The 25,623-nt window shown below is 42.9% G+C and overlaps 1 protein-coding gene across 4 annotated transcripts in view; it reads left to right on the top strand.

The window, feature by feature from the left end:
• Positions 1-2,296: 2,296 nt before the first annotated feature.
• Positions 2,297-25,623, top strand: part of PSMC3IP (PSMC3 interacting protein) — a 34,314-nt gene continuing 10,987 nt past the window's right edge. Inside the window, exons 1-4 of one of the 4 annotated variants that reach the window (XM_029573613.1) lie at positions 2,297-2,513; positions 9,754-9,854; positions 19,461-19,550; positions 25,330-25,441. In XM_029573613.1, the coding sequence (XP_029429473.1) occupies positions 2,486-2,513; positions 9,754-9,854; positions 19,461-19,550; positions 25,330-25,441 (331 nt within the window). In that variant the 5' untranslated portion in view covers positions 2,297-2,485. Of the gene's footprint in view, positions 2,514-2,851; positions 2,974-8,934; positions 9,178-9,753; positions 9,855-19,460; positions 19,551-25,329; positions 25,442-25,623 lie in introns of those variants that run through there. The other 3 variants (XM_029573614.1, XM_029573612.1, XM_029573611.1) reach the window with 3 other exon arrangements.

The following is a 25,623-nucleotide window of genomic DNA, read 5'->3' as shown; positions in this document are numbered from 1 at the left end:
ACCCATCAGAACAGCCAAGAAAGGCACTTTAACTGTACCTCCGCTTAAAACAGCTCGCCTCTCGTCCACAAGAGACCGCGCTTTTTCAATTGCCGGTCCGTCCCTATGGAATGCCCTTCTTCCCATCCTGCGCCTCGAAACATGCCCCATTAAATTTAAAAAGAAGTTAAAAACCTGGTTATTTAAACGTGGATGTTCAGAAATGCCTCATTGATCTATGGTGGGACTGTATGCGGAGTATTACGTGCAGTTCTGCTTCACATATCTATATATATATATATAGCGGAACCAGCAAAGTATAAAGTAGGGCACCAACCCTCATAGAGTATGGAAAGGCTCCCTCATGAAGAAAGATTAAACAGGTTATGGCTTTTTCAGCTTGGAGAAGAAACAAAGAATATGATTGAGATTTATAAAATTGTGAAGTATGAAACAAGTAGAGCATGGTTATTTACTCTCAAATAGTACTATGACTGTGGTGTACTCCATGAAACTGGCTAATAGATTTTAAAAAATTAAAGTATTTGTTTGTTTTAGTCAACACCCAGTTAAACTATAAAATTTGTAGCCAGAGACTGTGGTCAAGGCTACTACTATAACTGAATTTTAAAAAACATTTGGCCAAGTCCATAATCATTAGCTAGTGTTGGGTGTCTCCTGCTTCTGGGTGTGAGCAACCTGGAACAGATTTTTTTCATCATATAAGTAATTAATACATCTCTAATAAAGAAAAATAAAAGGACTTTGCCAGGTACTTCCAGTGACCTGCACTGGCCCCTGGTAGTGATAAGATGCTGGCCTTCATGGACTGTTGATCTGACCCAGTATGGCATTTCTTATGGTTCTTTGTACAAACTCTACACCCTGTCTTCTAGGGTCATCATATGTTCTTCTTTCTATGTCCCTGACTGGGAGTCCAGCCTTTGTCCTTGCCAAAAAAACAAAACAAAAACAACTCACCTAACAGCAGAGAGGAACAGTGAGTAGGAAAAGTAGGATTCAGCAGGGTTGAGGGGGATACCTGCAGCCCATGGGCAAGCTTGGCAGAGGTGAAGGTGAAATATAGTGACAGGATAGGAGCATCAGGAGAAATTTCTGTGCCAGTGACTGAGAAGGGCTGGGCAGTCACTGACTGTGAGAAAACTTACAAGCTGTGGTGTCCATAAGCCTGAAGCCAGTCTGTGCTTAGCCGCAACCAGTGAGGGTGGGGGTACAGAACAGGTTGTACTGTACCCCCACGTAATTGGAAAGGAAGGGCTGGCAGCCAGTACAAGAACCTTTTTATGATGATACTGCTGGGGGGGGGGGGGGGGGGAGGGAGAGTAGAAGCACTTGCTGATTGAGTACATAACCGAAGAGGGCATATGTCAGAGAGCAAGTGTGTGTATGGCAGAGAGAGAGAGGGTCCTAGCATTGGCAGTCAGAACAAGAGTGAAGTCAAGGAGCCCTCATTGATGGTTAGCTCTTTGAGGCATGGAATTATTATACCTGCATACTAAATATGCTGTAACCAGTATTAGTTATTTATTATTTATTTATTTAGCATTTTTATATACCGACGTTCTCGATACAAATATCAAATCAGGTCGGTTTAGTTGATTAGTCTTCTATAATATGACGAGTTATATTTACAGTTTAAATACAATGTTGCATCTTTGTATACATGTATACAAATTCTTTTCTGCTAACTCTATAGCAAATTCAGTGCTTATTTTTGTCTTTTTTTTTTTTTAAGTAGAGGTTTACCTTTTGGGGTACTTGTCCTCAATCTTGACTATGCGGTGTTGGCCACCCTGTGCGCCTGGCTCTAATGATGATGATAGTGCTATAGAAATTATAAGGGGTGGTAGTTTGCAGGACAACAGGCACACAGATCAGTCTTCTAGACTAGTTCCTAGAGACAAGGACAGTATCTGAATTAAAAGAAAGCATAAGACAAGAACAGATGAAGGCTGATGGAGAGGAAAGCACTATAAAGGTGAGCAGAGAATGGCTGGACAGGGGCGATAGGCCCTCTGGGTTTTATCTGCAGTCATGTTCTATATGTCGACAACGACGACGACATTTTCCCCATCAAACTGATTCTCTTCCCAGGGAGGGTTAGATAGTGCCGGGAGCTGTGTGTCCCTAAACAGACAATAAGCAGTAGCCGACGCTTTCCATCTAACTCCCACAGGGTTACCAAGGCGACCCGCGTGTCGCTGGTCAGTGGCGTCAACTATCTCCCAGCAGGCAGTGCGCCAAGTCACGGTAGTCTGTGAAGGCTATCGGGTTACCATAGGGACTAGGGCGTCGCTGAGTAGTGGCGTCGATCATTTCCCAGCAGGCAGCGCGCCTCTGAGCGGCAGTCTTTGAAGGCCGAGTGGGGGGAGAGCGCGGGAGAGTATTTTTTTCCACTATCAGCGCTTTCTTTAGTTTCTTAGCCGATGAGGACAGCAAGGCGCCTGAAACTCGTTGTCCCGCAGTGAAGCCCAGGGCGTCCGACATGAGCAAGTCTAAGGAGGCAGTAGCGGGTGAGCGGGAGGTGATTGGCTGTTGGCAGACATTACTAGCTTTCTCGCCCTCACCCATTAAAATACCAGCTAGACAAATGCCCTGGCGATCAGGACTCTTGGGTGGTTAGCAGGGAAGCCCCTGTACCAGAGCCGATGGTGCACACTGAGTCTTGCACCCAGGGCTGACCTCGGCCTACGTTTAAATGCCAGATGTGGATCTTTTTGCTTTCCTCCCCTCAGATTAGGGGCGGACAACTCCAGTCCTCAAGAGCCAGGATTTCAGGATATCCGTAGTGATTACGGATGAGATAAATTTACATTCAATGAAAGCAGTGCAGGCAAATCTATGTCATTCATATTCATTGTGGATGTCCTGGGGACTTGGGCTGTTTGTGGCTCTTGAGGACTGGAGTTGGCTGCCCCTACTGTAGAGCTTTCACATGCTCAGGGTTGGATTTAGGGCGAATGGCGCCGTCAGGTAAGAGGGGAGAGGAGGATCCCAGACTGGAGCTGGGGCAGGTGTAAGCAGAGCCAGAAGGGAAGGAGCTGCATGGCTGCTAGCAGTTCCCAGATGACTGCCCAGCTCATCTACCCCAAAGACCAGCTCTGCATACGCTCATGTGCATGTTACTGTTATTGCGATTTCCAATATATAAATCCATAGAAAAGAATATCTAGGTATTGGACACATGGTAGCAAACACAGAAAGTGTATGAATTAGCACAAGTGTGTATCTTATTCTAATGCAGCCATTTTTCTGTGTGTTGAAAATATAGTTTTTTTTTAATGGCACAAGTAAGGGATGATGGATGGTAGTGAAAGCTATAGGGACCAGTCCTGTTTATCCAGTCTGTGTCAGTTAGGAATTAAAATCTAAATGGTGGTAATTGAAATTCTCTAAAATTGCTTTCTATAATTTCCCTATATGGAAATAAAGGTTAACAAAAAAAGCAGTATAAGTTGATACCTTTTTATTGGACTAACAATAAATTTCTTAACTAGCTTTTGGGAGATAATACTCCTTGCCTCAGCTCCAAATAGTTCGAGCAAGTCTGAGCAAGAGATTACATTTGTCAGAAAATACAAGTGAATCATAGAATACAGTACATTACAGTGGTAGTGTTTGGACCTGAGGAAGGGAGTGTTAACTTCAGAAAGTAAGTCAAGAATTTTATTGCATTAATTCAGAGTTTCCTAATGCTATCCTGGAGGCATACCTATCTAGTCGGATTTACAGAATTGCCATAATGAATATGCATTAGATAAATTTTCACGTATTTTTTATTTAGACATTTTATATACCATTGTTCCATGTCTAGATCACAACGGTTTACAAAGTGACATTTGTAATTATAACTCAAAGAAAGATTGGTTATAGAGGTGGTATTCATAGGCAGGCATTAGTATCTGTCAAATGAAATGTTCTAGTACATATTAGTATTGATTTAGTACATAAGGCAAAATATATGGGTAATTAAATCAAAATGATAATTTTCATATCTTAGTGGGTTGTTTTGAGAATCTTTCACTCTTTCATTTGATTTATTCTTCATGATTCAATTATTATCTTTTGTCCTTGTCTTTGTGGCTCTGTATATTCTGATGTTTTTAAGTTATATGCATTTTTGAATAGCCATGTTTTTCATTTTCATTTACATCTCTATCTGGTAAATTCCATAACGTCTCAGGCAAAGAATTGCAGAGCTTTGGACCCGCTATGGAAAACATGCCATCTCTTATTTGCATCAGATGTGTGCTCCGTATTGTGGGGATAGTCAATAGTCCTTTATTTTGAGATCTTAGTGTTTGCTGAGGATTGTAAAGTTGTAGTATCACTCCTAACAATCCAGTGTTATTGGAATGATGTTAAATATTATCGTTAGTACTTTAAAGTAGATTCTGGATTGTATTGGCAGCCAGTGCAATGACATCAGCGAAGGTGTAATGTGATCATATTTCCTAGATCCTAGTAATAGTCTTGCTGCAGCATTTTGTAATAGTTGTAGTAGTTTTAGGTGACTTGCTGGAAGACCTAGTAGTAAGGAGTTGTAGTAGTCTAGGTTTGAGAAGATTAAAGTTTGCAATAAAGTACAGAAATCACAAAAGTTAATGGTTTCAACCAATATAGTATATGCAGCTTGGCATAACCTGTCTTAATTAATTTACTGATGTGAGGATCTTGTCTGTCTATATTGCTAAATCCCATACTTGTTTTGAGGGATTCATTTGATAATTACCCAGGTCTAGGGCAGGTAGTTTAACTGCTGATGTCTCTACTTAGTCAAATGATTTCAATCTCATTAGGGTTTAGTGTCTGTTTAAGTTGCGATAGTTCTTGCTGTTGCTTTCATGTAGGCAGAGAGTATCGAAGCTGTATTTTCATATGATTTGGAGAGTGTTATGAAAAACTGTATTTTGTCAGCATAAAAGGAAGAAAGATATTCCTAGCTTTCAGGCCGATACAGTAAGGACTCGTAAGAAAGAGTGCGGCAGTGCCGGGCGCACCCGCGTTTTCCGCACGCACGGTTTTTAGATCACATACCGCTCGATACAGTATTTAAATGACATGCAAATACAAGCCGCATCCAAAGCGCGTCCATGAAGCGCAATCCATTTTACTGTATAGAGCGCTATACAGCGCCTATACGGTATCCTGGGTGCGCTGGTAAATGTACTTTCAAATGACATTTGAAATGACAGGTACCAGGAAGTGGATGGTTCACCTGTGCGCACAGCTCCGATTTTCCGCTTCCTTTGGATGGGCAAGAGACGAAATTTCACGGGCAAACTTTCCCCCAGCCCCCGCTCACCTGCCCTGGCCACGGCCACGCCCGGCTGGACGTCCGAGGTCACGGCTTGCGCTCATGCACTCATTCACCATCGCCGGCGAGGGCTGCTGGAAGCCGCGCCTCGCATGGGGAGCGCCCGATCCGCCCCGGGCTGCTGAAGCCGCTCTCGCCGCCGGCTGCCCCTGGGAGGAAGGGAGAGAGGACTGGGGCTGCTCCGGAGACCGGCACCCATGGACGCGGCTAGGGCAGTTGAGCGGGGGCTGGGGGAAAGTTTGCCCGATCCTAAAGCGTGGCTTTCCCGGTGCGTTTGGGTTTTAGGTTGGGCAGGTAAGAGTTTAGTTATGGAGGTTTAGAGGTTATGCTTGGAAACAACAGGTCCTTCCTTCCTGCTCCGGAGCTGTCAGCACGCCCGCACGGGAGATTGGCACCCATGGACGCAACCAGGGCAGGTGAGCGGGGGCTGGGGGAAAGTTTGCCCGATTCTGGCTCCTCTAAAGGTCTTGCCCAGGGGGTGAGGGGGTCGTTTGCCCGTGAAATTTCCTCTCTCTGACCTGATGCTCCACACTAACGTAGGGGTAAGGGTTTGCGGTAAATTAGCAGGTTAAACATGCTGCAAAACTGCAGGTTAAAAAGGCGATAATCGGGGCGCATGTTACTGTATGGGAGGGAATAGCTAATCCAATCGTTTACATATCATACACATGCCGTGGGCGGAAAGGGTTACCTGTTGATTTAAAGAAGCGGTAAGGATGGGTTAAAAAAGATAGTGAATCGCGGGTTGGACTAACACGGCCAAATTGTGAGTAGAAAGCGGGTTAGAAGCAGGGTAACCACGGCCGCGCTTTACTGTATAGGCCTGTATGTTTGTTACAATTTATTCACTATTTGCTTTAATAACATGTCGAGTCGTTTTCTCTCTTTTGTTCCTGGCTGACAGCTTATTAGCATCATTTCAGCTTTAGTATTGCTGCCACTTTAGTAATTATTTCTCCTTTGCAGTGAGCTTTAACACTGTTCATTTTTGAATTTCGTCTCTCTCTGCTAAGTTCACCACACTAACGCCAGGGTAGGTGGTAAATTAGCAGGTTAAAGACGCGGCAAAACAGTGGGTTAAAAAGGCGATAATCGGGCCGCACGTTACTGTATCGAAGGGAATAGCTAATCCGATCATTTACATATCATATACATGCCACGGGCGGAAAGGGATACGCGTCTGTTTCAGGAAGCGGTAAGGATTGGTAAAAATGGATAGTGAATCGCAGGTTAGACTTACGCGGTCAAATTGTGGGTACAAAGCAGGTTAGAAACAGGGTAACCGCGGCCGCACTTTACTGTATTGGCCTGCTAGTTAGTAGTTTACATAGAGGGAGCATGTAAATATTGAAAAGTGTTGCTTAGAGGGCTGAGCCTTGAGGGACGCCTGTATCACACTGGAAGGTGTCGGATATATGGTTGCCCAGTTTCACTTGGAATGTTCTGCTAGATAGAAAGGAAGAGAACCAGCTGAGAACCTTGCCGTCAATCCCAATATTTCTCATCTGATGGCATAACAGGTTATGGTCCAAAGGCAGCTGCTAAGTCAATTAGCACAAGACAATAAGATTCATCAAGATCAAGCCCTCATAAAACCGAGTCCGTTAATGAGAGGAGTAAGGTCGCAGTTGGGTGATGTTTCCTAAATCCAAATTGATTTGGGAAGAGCATATTTTGATCTTTGTTGTGATCTACAAGCTGGGATTACACTGCTTTCTCAAGAATATTTGCTAGAAACAGCAAGTTGGCTGTTGGACAGTGGTTGTCCCAGTGGTCAGTTCTACCAGTCTTATTTTTTAGGATCGGCTTTATTACCGCTTGTTTTAATTTACACGGTATTATTCCTTCTGAAAGTGAGTGATTAATTAAGGTAGTGATTATTGGCGTGATAACTTGGTGTACTTGTTTCAAGGAACTGGCTGGAATAGGGTCCCATGGGTGAGTCTCAGGTTTAATTTTAGCACTGTTTTGACTAATTTCCAGCTTCGATACTCTGTCAAATGTTGGCCACTTAACCATGCCCTTTGAGTCTTCAGGTGCTTTTTGTTGGAGAACAGATAGGGAATTGTTTTTTCAGCTTATCGATTTTGTCTAAGAATGCTGTGACATATTCATTGCAAGCGGCCTTTGTGAGGTTGTAGATTCTCGAGATGGAAGATTTTGGGTCTTTAATTAAATGTTTAACAACCTCAAAGAGTAGTTTAGAATTTAATATAACCACGTGAATCTGTTTAGCGTAGTATTTTTTTTTTCTTTATTGGTTAGTATGCGGTATCTTGTAAGGAAAGATTTATATTTTCCGAGGGATTCAGCAGATGGGCATTTCCGCCATAGTTTCTCTAATTTTCTATGGTTCCATTTAGTGCTTTTTAATTCCTCATTGTACCAGGGCTTCTTATGTTTGGGGTTATTCCTTTCTTTGTTAACCTTAGTCCCGTCCAGACAAAAACTATTTTCAGCTATGTCATTGACTGTCTTATCAAATGCCAAAGTGGAGTTGATTTGATTTATTTCATGGAGCTTATTTTCTTTTGCTTCAGCAAGTACTTCCATCGCTATCGTTTTCTTGAAGGTAAAAGTAAGCTTATTATCTATACTATTCTGGATTTGGTTGGTGAAGGCTTTTTCCGCTTTTATTAATTGGTGATCAGACCAGGGCAATATCGTGTGCAAAGTGTTGATTAGGCAATTACTTGATTTAGTGAATATTAGGTCTAGAGTGTGGCCAGCTTTATGACCATCCCAGGGCTTCCATTGCTTCTAAGAACATTTCACAGGCTAAAGTTCTTGGTGTTTTGTCCACTTGGAGGTTAAAGTCTCCTACAATTAATGTTGATTCTGGTGATAGAACAACCTTGGCGAATAATTCGATCAGTGGTGAGCAATCTTTTGTAGTAAACCTGGAGGACAGTAGACCAGTCCTATGTTTAGTAGATGAGATTTTAGAATTGCTACTTCATAGGGAGGGTTAATCTCTACTTTGCAAGGTACTAGTTTAAATTCCCCTTTCCAAATTATTAATAAGCCTCCATCTTTTTGTTTAGGGCTAGGAAAGTGAAATATCTCATAGTTAGGATGGAAAATTTGGTTTAGGATTACATTATCTTTGTCAGTTAGCCAGGTTTCAGTCATGCAAAAAATAGTGGGCTGTAGATCTTCTAGTAGGGCAATAATCAAAGGTTGTTTGGGGTTTTTTTTTTTTTGTTTGTTTGTTTTTTTACAGAGACTGCACATTTAATAGGAGCAGTGTAAACATTAAGCAAAAGAGATAGCAGAAGAGTTATTAGTTAACGTTGGGAAGACCAAGTTTGTGATCCTTCTTTGCTTCTTTCTTGTGGCATTCCTTAGTTCTCCGTATTGACCTTGTCCTAGAATAGGCTCAATGGAGCATATCTGATCCATGTTTGTAGTGGTTCCAAGGTTCAATGCAGGAATAAAGCACTTTGGACGCACACGAAGGGACAAGCTCCTTTGTTGCACTCCTTTGTGCACTTGCCTTCAGCATCGCCGCTGCACTTATCTCACCAGTGGTGGTGGACGGGCTGTGGGTGAATCAGTTGCCATGGTGCCGGCAACTTCCTGTTCTCCCTTCTCTTTCGTCGGGGGGGGGGGGGCAGGGAAGAGAGCTCCCTCGGCAAAATTTCACCGCTGGTGGATGGCTGGTGTGGATGCAGCCAGGGGGGCCGTTTGCCCTCTTCAGCGGTGTTGCTGCCACGCTTATCTTACTGGTAGTGGTGGGCGGATCCGTCGCCATGGCACGGCAACTTCCTGCTCTCTCTCCTCTTTCTGGGGAGGGGAGTGGAACTTCCTTCGGCAAAATTTCACCGTTGCTCCCCGTGCTAGTGGATGGATGCGGCCAGGTAGGCTGTTCACCTTGTTCAGTGGTGTTGCCGCCATACTTATCCTCAATGTATGCGCATTATCTCATGCATATTCATTACAAATATCTAGAAAATCTGATTGCTTAAGTGTGCCTCCAGGAGAAGGCTGGGAAAGAAACACTGCATTAGTTAAATAAAAAGGTATCCCCTTATATTTTTTTGTTTGACCTCCATTTCGATGCATTCAAATGGACTAACAGGGCAACCACACTACTGTAATTTCCATGAATTCCTGGGAGCAGCCAATTAAATCACTCAGAATGGTTTATTCTGAATTTGATATCATTTTGTGCGAACATGACAAATATGGACTGATCATATGTGGGAGCCTTTCTGGCACTTCTGAATATGGCTGTTTTCAAGGGTTTAGTGACATCAGGGAAAATAACATAAAGTATTTAAAATTTGAGCACTTAAATATGAAACTTTGAATTGACACAGGTGTGTATTGCGTGCCCTATGTTCTTCGGAAGCATTGCCAGTTACTTGGTAGATGCTGATGATATACATAAATGCTTTCCTGAAACTCTTAATGTGTGTTAATTTCTTTAACAGCTGTTGCCGTAATCCTGAAGTATTTAAATGACCAAAACAGACCTTACAGCACTCAAGATGTGTTTGGAAATCTACAAAGGGAGCACGGACTGGGGAAGACTGTAAGACCTAGTGTATATCTGTCCATGCATTCTTCAACCATTTAGTTTTAAACATTTTAACTTGGACACCTAGTTTGAGGGGTTTGGTTTGTCCAGCTGTGCGGGCACTAGCCAGCATACTTTTGCCAGCTGATTTTAGTAAATTTATTTATTTATGTATTTATTGTTTTTTTTTATACAGACGTTCGTAAGAAACATCACATCGGTTTACAACTTGTTATCAAATGCACAATTAAAAATATTTGAATTTCCAAATATTTAAAACATCGCAATGCACAGTTAGAGGATAATTTAAAGGCATTTCCAAGGGTAAAACCTTGCCCACCTGATTTGCAAGTAAGCTTACGTGCATATAATCTGTATGCATGGAAGTTTACTCTCAGTGGGCAGAGGCGTTCCCAGGAGTGGAGCGGGGGAGGGGTTTGTACGTGCACGCAGACGTTTTTTTGTTCTCAAAAATCTGCAGGTAAATTTCCTGCAAAACATCTGCGTACAAATTAGCAGGTGTAATTGTGTGCAGATAATTTTAATGGGATAATTTTCTCTGGGAAAGTATGCATGTACTTTCATAAGAACATACAACTTGCCATGCTGGGTCAGCCACGGTCCATCGAGCCCAGTATCCTGTCTCCGACAGTGGCCAGTCCAGGTCGCAAGTGCCGGACAGAACCCCATAAAGTAGAACCAATTCCTGTTATTCATTCCCAGGGAGAGCAATGGCTATCTTTAGTTTACCTAGATAATAATGTGTTATGGATTTTTCTTCCAGGAATTGGTCCAAACCTCTCGTTAAATACCGCTGTGCTAGTTATCTTTATAGTGTGCTGATTGAAAAAGCATTTTCTACAATTTATTTTGAATCTGCTGGTTGTTAGTTTCATGGAGTATTCCCTTGTTTTCGTGTTATTTGAAAGGGTAAATAACTGTCTTTTATTTACCTATCCAGCTAATGATTTTATAAACTTCTATCATGTCCCTCTCAGAACTGGCTCTGTGCCAAGCTGAAGAGCCCTAGCCTGCATACCCTCTCATCATCCCCTTTATCGTTTCGCCTTCCTCTGCACTTTTTCAGTTTCTGCTATGCCTTTCTTGAGATGGGGCGACCAGAACTGCAAACAGTACTCAAGATGCGGTCGCACCATGGAGCGATACAGAGGCAATATGGTATTTTGTGTTTTATTCTCCTTTTAGATCATTTCTAACATATTTGCATTATATGACTGCTGCCGTGCACCGAGCAGAGAATTTCAATTTATTGACCACAGGGACTCAAAGATCTTTTTCCTGGGTGGTGACTCCTAACACAGAACCCAGCATAGTGTTCCTGTAGTTGGTATTCTTTTTCCCTATGTGATTCACTTTGCACTTTTCCACATTAAATTTCATCTGCCATTCAGTTGCTCAGTCTCCTAGTTTCACAAGGTCCTTCTGTAGTTCCTCACAATCCACTGCTGTTTTAACAACTTTGAATGATTTTGTGTCATCTGCAGATTTGATCACCTCACCCATCTCCTTTTCCAGATCATTTATGAATATGTTAAACAGCACAGGTCCCAGTGTGGTACTCCACGAACAACCTTTCTCCATTTAGTCCTACCCTGTTTCCGCTCTTTTAACCAGTTACCAATCTACAATAGAGCACTGCCTCCTATTCCATAACTTTATAGTTTTCTGAAGAGTCTCTCATGGAACTTTGTCAAATGCCTTCTGAAAATCCAAATGCACCATATTAACTGGCTCACCTTTATATGTGTGTTTTTTATACCATCAAAAAATTCCAAAAGATTGGTAAGACAAGACGTCTCCTTGCTAAAACAATGTTGACTTTTTCTGCATTAAGCCATGTCTGTCTCTATGACCAGTGATTTTGTTTTTAAGAATGGCTTCTATCATTTTGGCCGGCACCAGCATCAGGCTTGCCAGTCTATAGCTTCCCAGATCACCCCTGGAGTCCTTTTTAAACATCAACTTCACATTGGCCATCTTTCAGTCTTCAGGAATCGTGGCTATTTTAAATGATAGGTCATAGATTACTAGTAACAGGTTAGTGATTTCATTTCTTTTAGAACTCGGGTGAATGCCATCTGGTCCTGGTGATTTGTTTCTCTTCACTTTGTCAATCTGATCTATTACATCCTCCATTGTCACAGATATTTGTTTTAGTTGCTCAGAATTTCCACCATTAAAGAATGTTTCAGGTGTAGGTAATGTTCCCAACATCTTCCTCTTTAAAGTCCGAGGCAAAGAATTAATTCAGTTTTTCTACTATTTTTGTCCTTCCTGAGTACCTCTTTTGCCTCTTGGTCATCTAGCAGCCCACCTCCCTGACAGGCTTTTTGCTTCAAATGTATTTGAAAAAGTTTTTTTATTATTTTTGCCTTACTGGCAAGCGTTTTCTCAGTCTCTCTTGACCTATCTATCTACAGCTTTGCATCTAACCTCCCAGTATTTATGCTCTTGTCTGTTTTCTTCACTGAGGTCTTTCCATTTTTTGAACAGCTTTAACTGCCTCATTTACCTCACCATTAAACCACGCTGGCAGTCATCTGGTCGTCCTTCCTCCTTCCTTTGAAAATTGGTATAATTTATGCATGTATTTTTTTTTTTAAATGTCTGCAGGCTGTTACAAAATTACCTCTCCCTTTTTAAAGGATTATTTTTTTTTTTTTTGTATATAAAGAGTTTTAATGTCAATCAAATCAAGATAATAGCATAAATCATAACAATAAATGTGCCTTGGTATTAACCGCATACATCAAGGTAAAACAGTACATAACCATGATTGACCAGTTTTATCGTTTATACACCCACCCCAACCCAGGCTTCCCACCCCCCCACCCACATCTGGGACCATATGACCAAAGGGGAAGTTATGTTGATAAAAGAAGCTAAGAGAGGGTAATGGGAAAGGAATAAAGAAAAAAAAAAGAAAAGAACAGGAGAGGAGATACAATAAAGATGTGAGCAGAGAAGGTAATACTCCCACAACTGTTCAATTTAGGGAAAACTCAAGTAAACTGAAACGAATATTGGTGTGCAAGCAAACAGAAGGACATAACCAGTTGTTCATGTTGAACCAGAGTACTCGGAAGAATTTACAACAGCATCAGCGATAATCATTTAGGAAGGTAGAGCTTGAAGATCAAGGCACTTAGTATAATATCCCCACATTCTCTCAAATGCTCCCAGCCGGTCTCTGAGTACCGCAGTGAGTCTGCTAAGTTGGTAATATGTGTGCAATCTGTATTGAATCTTCGCTAAACTGGGAACGCTGACACCTTTCCAGTGTAAGGCTATTTCAGAACGTACTGCAATAAAGGATTGTTTTTAACCACCTCCGCCAACTAGGAGTGCAGGTGTTCCCCTACTTGGACCACTGGCTGGTCAAGAACCCAGGAGGAGGTGCTTTGGTCTCTGCACTTGACCATTTGGGTGTTGCAATCCCTCGGGTTTGTCATCAACTATCCGAAGCCCCATCTGACCTCATCGCTGCAGTTGAGCTTCATCGGCACCCGGCTGGACATGGCACAGGCCAGAGCGTATCTACCCCGCGATTGGGCGCTTGCACTGGTATCTCTTGCAGGTCTGATTCCCGGAACTGGCAGGTCTCGGCCTACTTCATGCTCTGCCTTATGGGTCACATGGCGGCCACTGTCCATGTTACACTTTTGGCTTGCTTACATTTTGCAGGGCTCAGTGGACCCTGCGGTCCCAGTGGCGGAAAGCCACCCAAGACCTCCACATACACCTCCGCATTCCTCCGCTGCTCTGGGCCTCCTTGTCTTGGTGGAAGAGCCTGCCCAATTTGGAACAGGCTGTTCCATTCCAGTCTTCCCCTTCCCAGATTGTACTCGCCATGGATGTGTCGACCCTGGGGTGGGAGGCCTGTATGGAGGGCCTCCGCACGCAGGACCTGTGGTCTGCTCAGGAAGCACGGTGCCAGATGAACTTCCTGGCGCTTCGAGCAATTCGTTACACACTGGGCATTCCGAGATCTCTTGTCCAACATGATGGTCCTGATCCAGACCGACAACCAGGTGGCAGTGTGGTACATCAACAAACAGGGGAGGTACAGGATCGTTCCTCCTGTGTCAGGAAGCAGTTCAGATTTGGTCATGGGCTCGGTCTCAGGGCATGCTGCTCCGAGCCGTGTACCTTGCGGGGACGGAAAATGTGGTGGCAGACCGCCTCAGTCGGGCCTTCCGACCCCATGAGTGGTCCCTGCATCTGGCGATGGCGGACCAGATCTTCCACCCCTGGGGAGCCCCAGATGTGGATCTCTTCACCTCCCCCTGCAACAGCAAGGTGAAACAATTCTGCTCCCTGTACAGGGGGGACAGTAAACCAGCCTCGGATTCCTTTGCCTGCTACTGGGGAAGAGCCCTCCTGTACGCGTATCCTCCACTTCCTCTGGCGATGATTCTCCTGAAGCTCCGGCAGGACCAGGGAGCTATGATCCTCATAGCCCCTTCATTGGCCAAGGCAGATCTGGTTCCTGCTCCTGCTCTCTATCAGAGACCCAATCAGTCTGAGAACCTCCCTGGACTTTATCACGCAGGATCAGGGCAGGCTGCGCCATCCCAACCTCAGGGTGTTGTCCCTAATGGCCTGGATGTTGAGAGGCTAATTCTGCAGCCCCTTGACCTGTCAGATGATGTGTCTCGGGTCCTGGTAGCTTCCAGGAAGCCTTCCACTCGGAAGTCTTATGCTCAGTGTGCCAGTCCAAGTTTCTAGTTACCTGTTACAGGTAAGCAACTATGCTTTAGTACAGTCCCATAAAGATACCACACCAATTTTCTCCACTGGACTGCCGCAAGCGACAGTAAACAGGGTACACAGAGCCTTGTTGGCTTTTTTCTTTTCTTTTTTTTTTTAACTTGAAATTTATATTGAGCTATAAAAATAAATCCACCTTTCATGTGCATCAGGATACATTTGACAAAAACACTATCACAAGATATCCAGCTTTTATCTGATTTTTTTTTTTTTCCACTTTTCGGCACTTCAAAGCGAATTAACTGTAGTTATTTCCCTGCTCCCAGAGGGCTCACAATCTAAGTTTGTACCTGAGGGTAAAATGACTTGCCCAAAGTCACAATGAGCAGCAGTGCGATTTGAATCCTGGTCTCCTGGTTTGCAGCCCGCTTCTCTAACCACTAGGCTACTCTTCCACTCCTCCTTTCTTCAATTCCTCCTTCAAGGAATTTATTTATAAAATGTCTATGCCACATTATCCCACTGTTAGTGGCTTACAGAAAACACTCCTAGATCAACACAATTCCTTATGCAAAGTATCCGACAATTGTTTCTAAAATATGGAAGAATTTTTTTTACCCTCCACCACCTGCTGGCATCCTCTCTCTCCCCTGCCCCCCCCCCCCTCTAACCCATAACTCTTCTCAATATGCCACAATAGAAAAAGTTAGAAAGATGCATCCCAAATGATCATCCAAACCCAATGTGTGTTCAAGTTAAATACCATCCTACATCTGGCTTCCCAGTGGCCACAAACTACTGTTCTTGATTTTTCCTGATAGTGGTTAACTTCCCCACGTGATACATTTTCCAAATGAGGGGAGCTGAGTCCTCCAAGTAGCTGCAAGAATAATTTGGGAAAATTAACTTCATCTCTTTGGCAGGGACCTCTGGTGTAGGCAGAGATAAAGGGAAATGCTAAGAGCGTTACAAAGCTTTAATTTAGTCCTTTCCTGTTACCCTCTACCATTAGGCTTGGACTCCTCGGTCCCACGAAGTATGGAGAATGTTCCCTTCATTACCACAGTGGTGCCAGCATATTCAAGTAGATCTTTCTTAGTTTTTCTGGTGTGAGATACCATTTATAAAGGAGCTTATACCCATAATGTTAGCAGAAATCTATTGTGATAGCATTTAACTTTCAGAAAGATGACTACGATAAAAGGAAAAAACTGAAAGGAGCAACTACAAAGGTTAAGAGTTAAGATCAGGCATGGATGTTATTTAAAAAATACCATCTTGGAAGCCCAGAGCAGATGTATTTCACGCTTTAGAAAAGGTGGAAGGAAGTCTAAACAACTACTGGCACAGTTAAAATATAAGGTGAGAGAGGCTATAATATCTAAAAGAACATCTTTCAAGAAATGGAAAAAGGATTCGAATGAAGGAAACAGCATAAGCACTGGCAAGTCAGATGCAAAGCACTGATAAGGAAGGCAAAGAGAGAATTTGAATAGAAGCTTGCCGTGGAAGCAATAACTCATAATAAAACTTTTTCAGACCCTGAAGGACATTGCAGTGGGCCAGCGGTGTTTGAAACTTTGGCTTCGTAAAGCCCTTCTGCTGGCAAATAGTCATTTTTCAATGCTGCTTGTAAGAAGACCCACCAAAACTAACCCAGTGGAGAAATCAACTTTTATACCATGTACATGTTTGGAAAGTAAGCTGAAAAAACTGATTGATTTTGGGGGGGAAAGTATTTTTGCGAATATGGGACACTTATTCGCAATCGCTGCCACATAAGGCCCGTAGTGAAATTCTTAATAATTTGGATACTAGTCAAGGTACTTAAGTCTGAGGTATAAGCACTTGAAAATGGGACATGCCCTGTTGGGAGGGGTAGAAGGGTTCTGTTTAGGGGGATTCTGACTTTACGTATGCAGGGCACTGGACAGCTCACACCAGTATACCCAGTGGGGTAGATCTTAAAAACATACGCGCGCGCGTACTTTTGTTCGCAGGCTGCGAAGTACGCTGGATTTTATAAGATACGCACGTAGCCAGGCGTATCTTATAAAATCCGGGGTCGGCGCGCACAACGGGGTGCACATTTGTGCAACCTGCGCGGACCGAGCCCAGCGCGCGCTGCCTGTTCCCTCTGAGGCCGCTCCGATTTCGGAGCGGCCTCAGAGGGAACTTTCCTTCGCCCTCCCCCCCTTACCTTTGTTGGCAGATTTATGCCTGCTGAAAGCAGATGTAAATCTGCGCGCGCCAGCGGACTGTTGGCGCGCCATCACCCGACCCGGGGGCTGGTCCGGAGGCTTCGACCATGCCCCCGGGCCGGCGCCATGCCCCCGAAACGCTGATTCATTCGGAAACGCCCCCGACACGCCCCTTTTACGAAGCCCCGGGACTTACGCGCGTCCCGGGGCTCTGTGCGCGCCGGCAGCCTATGCAAAATAGGCGTGCCGGCGCGCAGGGCATTTAAAATCCGCCCCAATATATTTAGTGTAACAATGTGTATATTTACTTTCTTTGTTAAAATTGAATAAAAAAAAGAATTAAACTAAAAACTTTTTCAGGTACATTCGAGGCAAAAAGCCTGCTAGGGAGTCAGTTGGACCATTAGATGATCAGGGGACAAAAGGGACACTTATGATAAAACCATAGCAGAGAGACTAAATGAATTATTTGCTTCGGTATTCACTGAAGAAGATGTAAGACAGATACCCTTGCCAGGAATGGTATTCAGAGGTGATGATTCAGAGGAAATTAAACAAATCTCAGTGAATCTCAATAATATATTAGGGCAAATTGACAAGCTAAAGAGTAGCAAATCACCTAAACCAGATGGTATACATCCCAGAGTGCTGAAAGAACTGGAAAATGAAATTGCAGACCTTCTATTAGAAATGTATATTTATTTATTTAAAAGTATTTATATACCGTTTTTCAAAACAAGGTTTTTTTGTCAAAACGGTTTACATTGTAAAATGAAAATAAAATAAATAGAGTTAAAAATTAAAGATGAAAATAAAATAAAATTAAAATACAACAACTGGTATATACCTCATGGTAACAAAAATAATCCGTCGTTAACATTGTCTATGGTACCTGAAGACTAGAGGGTTGCCTATGTAACGCCAATTTTTAAAGAGGGATCAAGGAATGATCCAGGAAACTACAGATCAGTGAGTCTGACGTCTGTGCCAGGCAGAATGATATAAACTGTCATAAAGAACAAAATTGCTGAACATATAGATAGGCATAATTTAATGGGACAAGCCAACGTGGATTTAGCCAAGGGAAGTCTTGCCTCACCAATTTGCTACATTTTTTTGAGGATGTAAATAAACATGGATAAAGGTGATCTAGTTGATTTAGTGTATGTGAATTTCCAGAAATCATTTAACAAAGTCCCTCATGAAAGACTTCGTAGGAAATTAAAATGTTAATGGATAGGGGGCAGTGCCCCATTATGGATTGCCAACTGGTTAAAAGATAGAAAACAGAGCATAGGGCTAAATGGTAAATTCACCCCAATGGAGAAAGGTGAATAGTGGAGTGCCCCAGGGATCTGTTCTGGGACCACTGCTTTTTAATATATTTATAAATGACCTGGAAATGGGAACAACAAGTGAGGTGATCAGATTTGCCGATGACACAAAATTATTCAAAGTTGTCAAATCTCAAGAGGATTGTGAGAAATTGCAAGAGGCATTGCAAAACTGGGAGACTGGGCATGCAAATAGCAAATGAATTTTAATGTGGACAAGTGCAATGTGATGCACTTAGGGAAGAGTAATCCAAATTATAGCTACACAATGCGAGGTTCCACATTAGGAGTCGCCATTCAGGAAACGGATTTAGGCATCACTGTTGATGATAATTTGACATCTTTAGCTCAGTGTGCAGCAGCATCCAAGAAAGCAAATAGAATGCTAGGAATTATTTGGAAAAGAACAGAGAATAAAAAACAGAGAATATCATAATGCCTCTGTATTGCTCCATGGTGTGATCTCATCTTGAGTATTATGTGCAGTTCTAGTCACCACGTCTCAAAAAAGATATAGCAGAATTAGAAAAGGCACAGAGAAGGGCGACCAAATGAGAAAGGGGATGGAACAATTCCCTTATGAAGAAAGGCTAAAGAGGACTCTTCAGCTTGGAGAAGAGACGGCTGAAGGAGATATGATAGAGGTCTATAAAATGAATGCAGTGGAATGAGTAAATGTTAATCAGATGTTTACTCTTTCAAAAAGTACAAGGACCAGGGGACACACAATGAAGTTACTGGGTAATACATTTAAAACTAATAAGAAAAAAATTTTTTTTTACTCAATGCATAATTAACTCTGGAATTCATTGCCAAATGATGTGGTGAATGCTATTAGTTTAGCTGCATTTAAAAAAAGGTTTGGACAGGTTCCTGGAAGAAAGGTCCATTTACCATTATTAAGGTGGAGTTACAGAAATCCACTGCTTATTCTTGGGATAAGCAGCTTGGAATCGATCTACCCCTTGGTATCCTGCCGGGTACTTGTGACCTGGCTTGGCTACTGTTGGCAACAGGATACTGGGCTTGATGGACCCTTGATCTGCAGTATGGAAAGTCTTACATTCATGACAACTTGCTCAATGTAAGTATCCCATTGATCTGCATCTAACATGTTGGGTAAGACCTCAAATCGGAGATTAAGAGATTTATACAATTTGAATCTAAGACCTTGCTTGTTTGCTCAGTGCCACATAAATTTTCACTGGTAGATTTCCCTCTCTTAAAAGCTTGATTAATCTTGTTTTGTCTCTTTACTTTCTATGAGTAATATCTTGACTACTCCATGAAATAAGACATCTACCTTTCAGCTCTATATAATGAATCTACTAGATGCTCTTACCTTCTTCCCTTAGGCAGTGGTTAAAGCTATGGAGCAGCTCGCTCAGCAAGGGAAAATAAAGGAGAAAGTATATGGCAAACAGAAGATTTATTTTGCCGATCAGGTGAGACTCTCTTTGCATCTGCTCTGGCACACAAACACCACCTGAGCTTTCTTTTTCATGTTAAATCGACTTGACATGCACAGTGGATCAAAAAGAAAAAGAAAATCAAGTTCCAACCTTGTCATGTAGGCTGATCCCGTACTCTGAATGAACTACCTCACTTGGAGTAATTGTCAGCAGGTAAAGGCCGACCTGCCTGGTAAGGTGCTAAGGGGTGGTGGTTCTCTGCTCCTTGCAGGTTACCTTTATCGTGTCCAGTTCTGGAAGCAAAAAGATAATAGTCAGAATGGAAGGGGGTACAGTGAGGGGCGACCACCTAGAAATGGGGATTAGCAGGCTATAAATTTTCTAAACAAAATAAATACAAAACTGAGCATTATGACATGAGACTCACATATGTATATCCTGGAGGAGAGGGGGGATGTGATAGACATTCCAATTCCTCAAAAGCTTAAATAATGCACAGGATGCAAACCGTTGTCAGTCGAGAGAGAAATTCAGGAAATGAGCACGATTTTTTAATTTTTTTTTATAACTTTAACACTTTTAATCAAATTTACAACCAATAAAACCAAAAAGGCATGAGGATTCAAAAACATCATAACAAAGCAAAGATAGATACAAAAACTTGTGCAACACAAAGTTGTTACACAGAGTTTGCCGAAGAATAATCTAAAAAGGGACTCCACACCACTAAGTATTTATAATGAGTATTGTGCAGATCGTGTCTCAGCAATTCAAGATCTGTAATGGCTCGTATTTGCTGCCTCAACAGTGGACTAGATTTCCAAAAAGTGGCTATGGTGAATCTGGCATCTAATAAAAAAAATACCAGATCCCGACCATTTACCCAGTAACCGCAAGGCAGGCCCAACAAAGATAGCATATCCCAGAGTGTTAGCAACCTCTTGCGTGACCGCTCCCCAAAAATAGCGAACACTTTGGCAGTGCCATCACATATGTAGATATGACCCCCCCATCTCACCACAGCCCCTCCAACAATCATGGTGTACCCCAGGAAAAACTTTGGCAAAGAACACCAGAGTTCTGTACGTTCTATGTAGAAGTCTGACCATTAAGGCCGCCCGTTTGACACAAATGGAACTCCGGTGTGCATCCCGCCAAATGTTTCCAATCCGTATCTGTCAATTGAAGGTTGAGATCATCATTTCAGACATCAATAAGGGGTTGCGGAGTTTTACTTCCATATTTACCTGTAAGCAAACCCTTGTAAGCTAAAGCCACACCCCGGATGCACGCCTGGAGTACTGATAAACCTTTCCAGGCCATTCAGCACCTGTAACAGCTCAGAGATGCAAAGCCGCTCAGACAGAGCCTGGCGCACCTGCAGATAAATAGCAAGTCCTTCTGAGGGGAAGTCTCCATACCATCATCACCCCATAACTGTGCAATAGTAATCAAACCCTACGCCCTCTGACTCCTAAGTACTGAAGAAAAGGTACAACTGAATAAGCCCGAATTATCGTATATAGGGGAAAGAGGTAAGAGGTCTTCCCGCATTTTATTTAGAAACTTAAGCACCCTCCACCAAATCTGCAAAGTGTGTAGAGGGGACAGGTTCGACAGAGCCTGTAAGAGTGAGAAGAAGACTGAGGCAACAAAGGGAGCACAGCCAAATCTACCACTTCAGCCTGTTCTTTCTCCAGGGCTTACCATGAACGCAGAGTGTCACAAATCCAGTTCTGCAAGCAAACCAACCTGGCAGTCAAGTAGTAAACCTGCAAGTTATGTAGGTGCCATACCACCTTGTTGTTTATCCAGCCACAACTGACTAAGTTTTATACAAGCAGGTCAGGTACACCATATAAATTTACCCATCAAGCTGTGTAAATCCGTGAACCGTAACCACAAGGGGACATGCTGAAACAGATATAACAATTTAGGAAAAATATTCATTTTTATCAAATTTAATGTGACCCACCCACAGTTTAGGAAAATCATCCCATGTTTGAAAGCTATGCTTAATTTCCCTCAAGATGTCAGAGTAATTTAAAGAGTAAAAATTATGAAAGTCCCTCGGGACAAAAATACCTAAATAGGTAAAGCCAGTTAATCAGGAATAAACATTTTAAGATCAATAGGGAAAATTTCAGGTTTAGTAATATTGACCTTATAACCCGACAATCTCCCATACCTATCTATCAAGGACAACAGAGGGGGACCAGAAACAGAAGGAGCAGTTGAATAAATAAGGACATCGTCAGTGTACAAAGAAATCTTCTTTTGTCTCCCACCAACGCGAAGATCATAAATATAAACACTTTGCCTAACTGCTGCGCAAGGGGCTCAATAGCTAGCTTAAAGAGCAGGGGGGATAAGGGACAACCCTGGTGGATACCGCGAGCTATAACAAACCACAGAGATAAGGAACCACTAATCAACAGCTGGGCCCAGGGATGCTCATACATCGCGGAAATCCAATGTAAAAAGCTATCTGGCATTAACACATAATGCAGAGTCCAAAAGAGAAAGCTCCAGTAGAGGTGATCCAAAGCCTTTTCGGCATCCAAGATTGAACTAAAGCTGGTTTATCAGCTTTTTTCGCCAGATGCAATAGATTAAATAATCTCGCGTATTTGCAGTGGAAACTCGCATCTTAACAAATCCCATCTGATCGGGATGAACGAGATCCAGTAGAAAGAGCTGCAGAACTTTAACCAATATCTTTAAATCAGAGTTAAGCAGAGATATATGAGTCTAAAAGATCTGCATTCACTAGCATCCTTACCCTCTTTAGGAATAAGAGTTATGGTCGCATCCGCCAAACTACCCAGACCAGCAGCTCCCTCACCAGACCTCTGGAACAAAGAAAATAAAAAGGGACCCAGATCCTCAATATATTTCTTATAAATCTCCACAGGGAAGCCGTCCAGACCAGGACATTTACCTCTCGGAAGCTGTTTGGCGTTCTGAATTTCTAGCAAAGAGATGGGTGAACCCAATGCCTCCACCTGAGCGTGCTGCAAATTCAGTAACCCAATCTCACTGAAAAACTCATCAATAATAGAGTCGTTCACACCTAGGGGGGAAGCATAAAGCTCAGAGAAAAAACGGACAAAGAAATCTTCAATCTGCACAGAATCTGATGTCTTCCCAGCCAGAGGCGTTTTAAACTCTAAAATATGAGACATACCCGCCCAGCATGTAACCATTCAGGCCAAGAAAGTATTAGGTTTATCACCGTGCTCATAAAAACGCAAACAAGAATATTTGAGAGCCCGAGAAACCTTTCCAATCTCCAAAGAAGTAAGCTCCCGAAGGACGGATTCTAACAACTTATAAATACGAGAAGAATCAACCCTTTTAGGTTGTCCTTCCAACTCCTGAATCCTCTCCCTCAACCCATTAGCTGCAATTCTATGCTCCCGTTGGATAAAACTAGCCAAGCTGATAATTTTACCCCAGAAGATAGCCTTAAAAGCCTCCCACTACAGGAGGGGTGACTATTCCACCTCCGGATTGAACTCATTAAACTCTAATCTGGCATCTCTCATTAAAGCCGGGAAATGCTTATCCCCAGTAAGGATGTGTTCAAACACCAAGTAAAAGGATGAGAGCTAGGAGGGGCAAGGTCAATCAATATCTGGATCAGGTGATAATCAGATAAAGTACAGGACAGAATTTTACTATCCATGACTCTGGTAAAAGTTGAGTATGCACATAAAATAATCTATTCTGCTATACGTATTATGTCGGGGTGAATAAAAAGTGAAATCTTTCTCACCCGGATGCTGCTTACGCCAGATGTCCAACAGACCAAGCACCTCTGAGATGTCTGGGAAGTCACCCAAACCACCATCCCCTCTCCTGAGGTGTGAAGTCTTGTCTAAACCAGGATCAGGGCATATGTTCCAATCCCCCCGATGCAAAGATATACATACCCATATTGGACCAATTGATCAGTTACGTTTTACAGAACTCCCTGTGATCATAATTAGGACCATAAATCTTAACCATGGTAAAGACAGTATCATAGAAAGAACAATCGAGGGAGAGAAATCTACCATCCGGGTCAGAAAAAGATCTCCGAACCCAGAGCAGCAGGGACTTAGCTATTAGAATACAAACCCCTCTGCTCCGTGAATTATAAGAAGCATGGTAAATTTTGCCAACCCGACTTCAATTTCTCGTGTTCAGACTTAGTAAGCTGAGTTTCCTGTAACCAAAATCTGAGCGTTGCCGTGCTTAGCAAACTGCAAAATACTTTTACATTTAATGGGAGAGGAAATACCTTGGACATTTAGGGAAATGCAGTTAAGCCTGTACTCATTACCCCATTGAACAAAAGGAAAAATGAGCAGAATTACCCACGACACGAACCCCCAAGGGCAGGAGATACATAACATAACATAACACTCCCCTGTGTCAAGATTGGCCACTTGGGCAGGGAATTTTAAGTAGCTCTGGAAGCCATGTAGTGAAAAAAGCACAAGAATCTCTACCTTCTGCCTGCTCAGGTAAGCCAATAATACGAATATTACAGAGTTGGGACCAGTTTTCCAAATCATCCATCTTTTCAAGGAGCATAAAAACATTACACTCCAGTTTCTCTAACTTCACCCTGGCAGCAGTTTACAGAGTGCTCGAGTTTGGAGAAGTGCATCTCTGCCTCGTCAATACGACCAGCAGTTTCCTGTGCCATTTTAACTAGTTCAGCAACTTTATCCGCATTTATTCTCAACAGTTTATCCAGTTTCTGTCATATGCGATTGGCGAATTTCTTCAGGAGGGAATGTATATAGTCATTCTGTTCTGGCATCCCATCAGCCTCCATATCCATCTCCGGGTCCCCGATCGAAGCCAACTCATCAGAGTAGACCTCCTGATCCTCCCGGGCTAGAACGGCAGTACATGCACCTTTGCAAGCCTTATCAGCCCACGTAGAGGGCAGCGATCGTTTCTGCAAACATTTGGATTGCGACATGGCAAGTTAAACTGGCAAAAAAAATCCCAGAAAGAATAGGGTGAAAAGCAAATCTAACTTTTGAGACACTTCACAGTAAATAACATTCAGGTCTTGTAGGAGACTTAGTTGAGAAGAACTAAAGGGAAAGCTGAAGTGGTCGATAGTGTGATAAATTACTTCTTTCTTATAGGAGTAATAGCTTGCCAGTGTGCTTGCTTTTATCCCCATAATACTTCTGTATAACATTTAGAATTCATGTCCTTGTCTCTGACCTCTCTCTCTTCAAGGGTATTTGCAGAAGGCAATTGATTTTACTCTCAGGAATGGAGACTATAAGAAGGCTTGGGGGTAACCTGCACGGAGCGGCAGTTACCACCCTTAACAGAAGGCTTGGGGGTAACCTGCATGGAGAGGCAGTTACCACCCTTAACAGAAGGCATGGGGGTAACCTGCACGGAGAGGCAGTTACCACTCTTAACAGAAGGCTTGGACGTAACCTGCACGGAGCGGCAGTTACCACCCTTAACAGAAGGCATGGGGGTAACCTGCACGGAGCGGCAGTTACCACCCTTAACAGAAGGCTTGGGCGTAACCTGCACGGAGCGGCAGTTACCACCCTTAACAGAAGGCATGGGGGTAACCTGCACGGGGCGGCAGTTACTATCCTGACAACTTGCTGGGCAGATTGGAGGGACCACCTGGGTCTTTTTCTGCTGTCATTTCCTATGTTACTATTTTGTTTGCGTCTATACAAATTTCTTAGGGTTTTCCAGAAATTCCTTGAATGGATGCTGCAGAAGGATAGGTTTCTCAGCTCTTCTTGTTCCTCTCTTGTTATGTCTTTGTTCTTAGGATCAGTTCCCCAGCGTAAGTGACACGGAGCTGAAGAGACTGGACAGTCAAATCGCCGAGATGTCTTCCCAAGTGCAGAGCATCCAGCAGAGCTGCCGACAGCTGGATGCAGGTACTACGGTATTTCGTTTTGTTTCTGGCCCCCTCCTGAGGGTGCTTAGGAATTTATAAGGTGCAGGCCGTATAACTGAGCTCCTTGTCTTTCTGATAAGCAAATACCTCTTAGATTGTATCTGGGTCATCAGGATCATATGCGATTATTCTATGTAATGTCATTTCAGTCATGGGCTGAGT

The sequence above is a fragment of the Rhinatrema bivittatum genome, chromosome 12 (genome assembly GCF_901001135.1).
Source record: "Rhinatrema bivittatum chromosome 12, aRhiBiv1.1, whole genome shotgun sequence".
Classification (NCBI taxonomy): Eukaryota; Metazoa; Chordata; class Amphibia; order Gymnophiona; family Rhinatrematidae; genus Rhinatrema; species Rhinatrema bivittatum.
This window is presented reverse-complemented; position numbering and strand designations above follow the sequence as displayed.